At 40.3% G+C, this 8,606-nt stretch overlaps 1 protein-coding gene across 1 annotated transcript in view; it reads left to right on the top strand.

The window, feature by feature from the left end:
- Positions 1 to 345: 345 nt before the first annotated feature.
- The window catches only part of LOC129838062 (glutamate receptor ionotropic, kainate 3-like), a 128,656-nt gene continuing 120,395 nt past the window's right edge, over positions 346 to 8,606 (top strand). The window contains exon 1 of the mRNA XM_055904741.1: positions 346 to 1,275. Coding sequence (XP_055760716.1) covers positions 1,161 to 1,275 — 115 coding nt within the window. The 5' untranslated portion in view covers positions 346 to 1,160. The remainder of the gene's footprint in view (positions 1,276 to 8,606) is intronic.

The raw sequence follows: 8,606 nt of genomic DNA, 5'->3' as shown, positions 1-8,606 counted from the left end.
CATTGTAATTGTTTAGGTAGAAATGGCAGAATAGGCATGTGAAGCAATTGATTGTTTTTGACACACATGGGGAAGTTATTTATACTGAACATTTTATTTGGTTTTCAGGGAGCATTAATCTAACCAAAAAAAGTAAACACATAGATGTAAAATAAGTAGAAATAAATAATAATTGAAAATGTAATAATCTAGTGGCATGTAATAATCTAGTGGCATAATCTCACGTGTCAAATGTTTCATGGACATAATTGTGACCTTTGCCTAATGATTCAAGTGCCTCTAGTGGCACTATTGAATAAGGCTGGTGGCGCTCGCTCTCACAACACAAGCTTTGCTCGGTACCAAAAAAAATCAGCACCAGTGAATCTGTCCAACCGCGCGCAGGTTGTGAGTTGAACAAGCATTCAATTTAGAAAAAGCCATTCTGGTCGTCCACGGATTTTTTGTTATTGATTTTTCTAAAACTTGAAGCGCATTAGGCTATTTCTTCATTGCGCTATGAGAAAAACCGACAGCAACGACTAGTGCATCATGAAGAAGCTTCTCTTATACATTTCGAATACTTTTTCTAAATTAACAGTAATTAACATTTAGACAATATCATCATGATTATAACTGCTATTTGGCTATATCAAAATTTTGGACTAATTTAATATTTCAAATCAGCACTGATATTTTATATATTTGAAATATGTAATGAGCTTGCATGAATTCTGAAGAAACGTATTAAGAAACAGGTTTTCAAGGCTTCTTGTGGCTAACACCGGTCAGAGCATCGTTGGAGGCGACCAAAAGTACCGCAGGCGCAGTTCCCTTCCACATTTGCACGGGAATCCAGCCCGGTTGTTCTCCAGCCAGCAGACAAATAGCATCAACGGTAGGAGGGGAAGGGATACAGACTCGTGCAGGCTAATTGTAGCAGCCAGCATTCGCAGGCGTAGCACTGATCCGCCTGTGTGTGGAACTGGTGGGGTATATTCTTGAAAAGCCGTCCAAAGTATTGAGAGTGAAAAAACTGGGAGAATGTTGCACCAAGTACAATGAGCGCCCATTTGTCGCAGACACATAAACCCACATATGACTCCGTCGAATTCAAATTTGATGAGCAACACTGAAGCGTATTTGGAATCTTAAAAAGTGGATCCCTCGACTTTACAATCATGCGAAACACTTGGTTGTCTGCCCGGAGTTCGATTTTGGAATACTGGACATCGGCCATTCTATGTATCTTTTGGATTCAGTACTCTTGTGGGATGCCTCATGTCATTCGAATAGGTAAGCGTTATTAAGTGTCTATTTATGTGTAATATGGACCGGCTATAGGTAAAGCACCAGTATCGTTCTTAGAGTGGAAATCCTATCTATTTAGGAAAGTGAAGGTATCTATCTGTGCTTGTGCAGCATCTGTGGGTTTTGGAGTAACGGTTTGCCCGTCATCTATAAAATAAATATGTTTACGCTCTATTCACGGGTATGCTATCAGATGACTGTGTGCATCTAAAACAACATTGCAGAGACTATAGCCCACAGTAGTTTATACGACAGTGATACTTTGGATTAAATGCTGTGCAACTATTGTGACTTCATGTCAGGAGGCTTCGAGGCAACCACATTGTAGCCGACAGGTGTAAAAATGACCCCTACCCATGCTTGTTTGTTTCTCAATGCCATTATTTTATTATAGTCTATTATATGTTCCCTATTTACCATGTGGCAATTGACATTGTTGATGCGTTATAAATACATCCTACATCAATACACATGATTAGTCTTCATCTCACGTCAGTTATTCATTTTGGGAGAAGGTTGATATGCTTAAAAATGCTTGAAAAAGTAGAGAATGTTTGCATAGCAACACAATATAAGTATGCACAACCCAAACATATTATTTTTACTTAAGAGGGCAAATAAGGAACAACAACGTATATTAAGGTGCCCCGTGTGCTGAGATGGCACAGGTGTCGCCTGCCTTGGACAGCCGCATGGCGCGTACTGTAGGCCTATGGATTGAAGGAAGTTTGTAAGCAACTCCTGCGTTGATCTCTAGTGCCTTTTTTCACAATCTTTCCCCTTTGCTTTACGGTTAATGTGATGACACAAGTGGGCGCGTGATGCTGCCCCTGTCTTTTGGAATCACTCCAAGTAAAACAATGTGAGAATTCTCATTCTGAGCGCGGAGATGTGATGAAACGTTTTGTGAGGCGAGGAGAGAGGGACAGAATGAAGATCAATACGTTTTTGTCCCAAGACAAATCGGGTTTGACAAGTGGCTCGGTGCCATGCAGGACAATTACTCAAAATGGCATTAGCCGGAAATTAACGTAGCTTTACAAGGCTCAATGTAAACGATGGAGAGCAATATGATAGGGCCCTGGACAAATGTGTGTATTTTGTCTCAACAGATAACCTAACAAGTCATTATGTAAAATAGTGAACAAACGTATAAGAATATAAAATATAGTTTTAATTTTTACAAATTGTGGGGTATAATCTATTTCGCCCAAATCCAATCCATTTGTTTTTAAAGAACAGGCAGGCATATGTCTTACAGTAAAATATATGTTATTACATAGTTATTAGGCTACATCATAGTCTAGTTTTTAACCTGTCAACAAAGAACCACTAAGACAGCCATATAGGCCATACAGTCCCCATTCTAAATGATCAGATATGTTGATTTCTGGTAGTGAAATGAGTTGCCTATGTATGTATTTTTTCCTATACAAAGTATTACAAAAATATTGAGAGCAAACAAAACCATGATGCCTCACTAGAAAACTATGCGTTGTGTTGAGTATTACAGTTTGTCATCACTTATTCTGTCCGCTCATGTCTTGATGATTGACTGCGGCATTGTGAACAGCTATGACATTGTTGTGGAGAGTTGGGATTTCTTAGATGCTGTGTAGAGTCTGCTTTGTTTTAGTGATGCAAATTGAAGACTTTTGTCTGAAAATAGCCTGTGACAGGTCTTGTTGTTGAAATGCCACAGAGCTGAGACAAATGTACCTTGAAATGTGCTACAGCTGCACTATTGCCATTTTTTGGTGAATATTATTTATATTTTTATTCTAGTCCAGGTGCAGTTCTTTCTGTATCCGTGAGTTAGTCTTTTGACAAAAGGCAGATGAGAAGGATGTGCCAAGAAAATGTGCTGAATTTGAGTTGATGTCCACATGAACAAAAACATACAAATGCTTTAGAACAGAAAAATGAAATGCATAAAAATGTGTCTGCGTGTACAGTCTGAATGTGTGTGAGAGTGAGTGTGTGTGTGTGTGTGTGTGTGTGTGTGTGTGTGCGGGTTGTGTCTACTGTGCTTCTTAGGCATATTTTATACGTTAATAACATAGTGACATCTATGTCAATAACACTGTGTCTCTGTGTAAATCTGAATTTTTAAGTTAATTTCTGAGTGCCTTTTAATGGGTTTGTATATCTGTCTGCACGTAATCTACGGTATGTTTGTCTGTGACAGGACTGCCCAACCCTCTTCCTGGAGAGGTAACGTCCTGTGGGTTTCCAAGTCCAACCCTAATTTAACACACCTGATTTTACTAATTAGCTGCTCTAAAAGACCTTAACTAGCTGAATCAGAACTGCGAAATTAGGGTTGGACTGAAAACCTACAGAACAGTTTTCAGGAAGAGGGTTGGGCAGCCCTGGTCTATGGGCATCATCGCGTGCTCATATATGGTTTGTGTTATCCTAGGCCTAGACTATATGTGCATGCGGGGTGTCAATTGGCAGTCGCCATACTCTAGCTCCACATCAACAATTAAAAATAGGCTACTAAAATCATTCCAACCCTGATTAAAAGCCAAATGCAGTTTAGTAGGTTGACTTTAGGACCATGTGGTAGCCTGGCTGGCTGGAGTTATGGAGAGCGCATCAATGCAGCTGCAGGGAACAGCGCGTAAAGATGGCTGCAGTAGATGGCTTTGGCTAGGTAACTGCTGTTTGACTTGACATGAAACTCAACTAGAGTTTTAATCCCGGTGCGTAGCAGCGAATTCTTGCATAACGTGTTTGTAGAGTGTTAATAAGGATCCGCCCCATTTTCTCAATTTTCAGCTAAAACGACATACCCAAATCTAACTGCCTGTAGCTCAGGACCTGAAGCAAGGATATGCATATTCTTGATACCATTTGAAACAGAACACTTTGTTTGTGGAAATGTGAAAATAATGTCGGAGAATATAACACATTAGATTAGGTAAAAGATAATGCAAAGGAAATCATCTTTGATTTTGCAAGAGAAAGGCCATAATGTATTATTATGTCTATGTCCTGGGAAATGTTCTTGTTACTTGCAACCTCATGCTAATCACATTAGCCTACGTTAGCTCAACCGTCCCGCGGGGGACCCACTGATCCTGTAGAGGTCCCCTATTGACTGAGGTGAGTGAAACAAGGTGATAATGTCTGGAGTCAATTTAGCTTTCCATACCCTCAGTTTAGCTGAAATGACTCCGCTGTGTGCATGCACATTACGTGTGACGTTAAGAGAGTGTATCCGTGAGCATGTGTGTGAGTGTGTGTTGTGCTTGTGTATGCGTATACTATTCACACACTCACACTCTGGGTCAAAGCCATTTATCAACAGACCACCAGAGGGCCCTGTTGTAGTTCATGGTCACCGGCCAACATCGAACAATACTTTACAATACCAATCAAGCAAGCAACATTCACTGGAAGTGGGTGGTGGGGGCGGGCCTGTGGCGTGGGGGGTTCTGTCTGTGCAGTGTCTGCTCTTCGTTAGGTAGCCTAAGCAGTTCTCTCCAAGTACACCATCTGTGTAATGGTGGGCATCCAAAGTGGAGTTGTTTCCATTGATTTGAGTGCTTTTACAGTGCATAGCTCCATACTGAGGGCCAGATGGTCAATCGCACTCCTTCTGCAGGCCTGTAAACGTCTGAGGAAAGAAAAGAGAAAAGACTCTTTCTACTGTATCTAGGCCTATTTTTATTCCTCCTAACCTTCAGTGTTCTCCCTCTTCTCTTCTTTTTCTTGTCTTTGCTAAACAAGTAGTGCTCATACCATAATTTCTATGGTATATAGATAATGTATAGGATAGTGTGATTTTAGTATATTTTTGCTAGGCTACCCTGGTTGACAATGAGGTCTGGTTTTAGCTTATAATCAGTGAAGCTCAGACGCTGATTGTGTCTACCGGTGCTCATGAATAAATGTATTCTCTCAGTCATACGTGGAAACAAGGACCAAGTTAAACGGTGCAACACTGTATAAAAGTCATGAATGCAGGCATTTGTTTGTGCTTTGTCAGAGACTAGACCAACAGCCTTCTCTCTGTTTCTCTAAAGCATGCCATTGAGAAAGTTCTAAACAAATCGAGACGTGATCTCTTTCAAGGACAGTCTCGCAAAAAGAAGCATTCTTGCATTCTAAGTACCCGCTAGTCAAAGTGCTCTGAACAAATTAAGGGAATCGTTCACAAACATTGGCACATTCTACGATCTGATGACTGTATCGGTAATGTGTTTTCGGACCCTCCTTTGGTCGAATTCTCGTGAGAGATTCTCAGAGATCAATTGGTAAACTCGGATTTACCACCCCAAAATATCCCTGCACAACGTCTATTTGCGCCTTTACCGGATGGAAACTACAAGCGTAGATCCCAATCAAAGGTGTTATCACGTGCTCCACTAAGGCAGGTATTTATCTTTTAATAACTTCTCCTTGTGGTAAAAATTATGTGGGTAAAACAAAGCGCAAATTAAAAGTACGACTCTCGGAGCATCGGAGCACCATTGGATGCCAAAACTCGACTTACCCAGTTGCGGCCCACCTTTTGGAGCGAACCATTAAATTTCGTCCTTACATTATATCGGCATCGAACATGTCACCCTCCCTAGGAGAGGGGGTGACCTCGATAATTCATTAAATGAGAGGATGCCTGGATCTTTATTTTAAAGACCCTTGCTTCCTTCTGTCTCAACGTAGACTTTGATCTGAAGCCATTCTTGTGATTATTGTGATTTTGCTATTCATTGTAAATGTTTGTAGGCCTATGTAGCCAAATTGTATCTATGATCGTATGCTAATCATTCATGTTTTTTGTATGTTCTGTTTATATCTGAGAATTAACCAATGATATCAGGCCACACCCGGCCATGATTACAGACCCCCGTGTGTGTCCTTTGACTCTATATACAGTAAATGAGTGACCCGCAGTGTCTGTCGTTATGCCCTGATGAAGACAGCTTGTCTGTCGAAACGTTGGTTAATAGGTTATTCAATTATTGCATCTGAGCTCTTAGAGTTTGCGGCTCTCCTTTTCTTTTTCAAGTGTTCTAAGTTTCTAAGTTTCTTTAACCTCCAGATTTCTCTATAGCATCCTGTCTGACTTAGGGTCTAAAGCTTTACATCCAAAGCTATAGTTGTTCATTTTGTGTGTCTTCTGTTAAAGTGATGCTCCCGAACAATTGTGTAATTTCAACCAGTAGCTTTGAAAGTGGTGCTCATGAGCCAGAACAGGTCCTCATTTCTTGCGTACTACGTCATCCAATTGTGCACTACGTCATCCATTTTGTTTGATGTTACGTCCTGGAAATGTTTTACTGAATAATAATATACAGTATACAGTATATATACTGTATATATATATATACTAGCAATTTGTATGATATGTGATGAGTCCAATTCGTAGAACATGTTGTTGTGCTTAAGATCCTGGACTTCGTCTTTCAATTATGCCAACTTCAATGGATGCCAATGGTTATGTAACAAATTCAGCCAACCACTGAGCTTTGAGTATACTTCATTTGACATGAGGTAGGCTATAGCACCCATTTTAAAATGTAAAATGACCAAATTTACGACAGTTAGAGGGAAGTTACTGAAAGCTATGTGATGCAATGCAACTATATAAATACCTGAACAACCGGTAACGGAAAATATGGATTTTTCAACAGCTTAGAACAATGGCAATGATTATATATATATGTATATATATATATATATATATATATATATATATATATATATATATATATATATATATATATATATATATATATATATATATATATATATATATATATATGAATGGCTTACTCTCATACCTCACTGTCATAGAGCAGCCAATGCTTATGCTGAGAACCAATGAAATTACAAACCAGCCCACAAGCCATTTAATAGATACTTATAGTTATGCTTATTTAATTGTTGTTGGAGGCAGAAGATTGATTAAACTAATTTATAGTCTCTTGTCTCTTATTTCTTAATTCTGCTTTTCAGTGCCAGACAGGGATGTATTGAATATTCAATTACTTTGTCTACCTAATACTTCATCATGGCCAGTTAATCAATCTTCCTCATGATATGACATCGCTTTCATTTCTTTTGCTCCCTTTTTGCCCCTCCTCCTCAAACAGCCGGTGTCTGCGTTGTCATTTTGTCTCCCCAAATGTAATTTATGCTTTGGGGAAAACACTACCTAAATACCTTTTGTGTGTGAAATAACAGACGAGAAGTCTCAAGATGTATTTGCTGCTGTATGCAACGTGACTGTTCCAAAGCCACACTTCTGTGAGGAGAATTAGAGCTGCGTTTGCTAGCTGCTGCTCGGTTGAAATTCTCCAAACACGACGAGTCACTTCAGAGGCTGGTCTTTATCCCTCCCAACCAGAAAATGTTCTTCATGTGATTAGCCTCTCCAGAATGCAGGCGAGAAGGAGAGCGCTCTCCGTTCACACTCTCTCTCACATACACACACAAACACACACTTGCCTAGATCCTCCTCACCGGGGTTCACGCAAACTTCTCATTTTAAATGACTCGCAAATATTTCAAGAGGCTGCAAAAAGGGCCGAGGTAGAGTACTTCGCTTCCATTTATACAAAAGTTGAACTCAAGACCGCGTGCAAAAGAATTCACCGCAGAGTTCCGACAACAGAAGGAAGAGAGAGAAATAGTTGTGCTAGATAAAGAAAGGCAACAGCGAGTGGGTGAACACATCGACAGTTGTGTGAAGTTAAGATGGCCGTCAATTGCCAGAGTGGAAAACATATATTTAATTTTCATGTAAATGTAATCTGTCCCTAGACAGAAGAGGAGGAGGCAAGCAGGGAGAATCCTCTTGGCAGAGAGCTAGGCTAGCAGCCTGGGAGTTGTTGTGGTGCATACGAACAAAGACTGGGAGAGGTCACAGTACAATTGTATCCAGCGAGAGTGGGCTCCTTTGATGTGTGTGATGCAGTGATCTCTGCTAGTGACGCAGAGACAGAGGAGGAGATTGAAAGGGAAGAAGGATACAACAGTTATTCAACCTGTACAAACACACTTCACTCGCCCACTCGTACACACAGGCACAATATACACAACGTCTTCACTTAATAACTCATGCCAGCAGGCTACTCTCTCTCTCTCTCTCTCTCTCTCTCTCTCTCTCTCTCTCTCTCTCTCTCTCTCTCTCTCTCTCTCTCTCTCTCTCTCTCTCTCTCTCTCTCTCTCTCTCTCTCTCTCTCTCTCTCACTCTCTCACTCTCACTCTCACTCTCACTCTCACTCTCACTCTCTCTCAACTACTACATCCATAGTGACACTTCAACTAACACACATAAACGCACGCTCACAAAAACTCCA

This window comes from Salvelinus fontinalis, chromosome 38 (assembly GCF_029448725.1).
Source record: "Salvelinus fontinalis isolate EN_2023a chromosome 38, ASM2944872v1, whole genome shotgun sequence".
Classification (NCBI taxonomy): Eukaryota; Metazoa; Chordata; class Actinopteri; order Salmoniformes; family Salmonidae; genus Salvelinus; species Salvelinus fontinalis.
The sequence above is the reverse complement of the archived record's forward strand: the minus strand, read 5'-3'. Positions and strand labels throughout refer to the sequence as shown.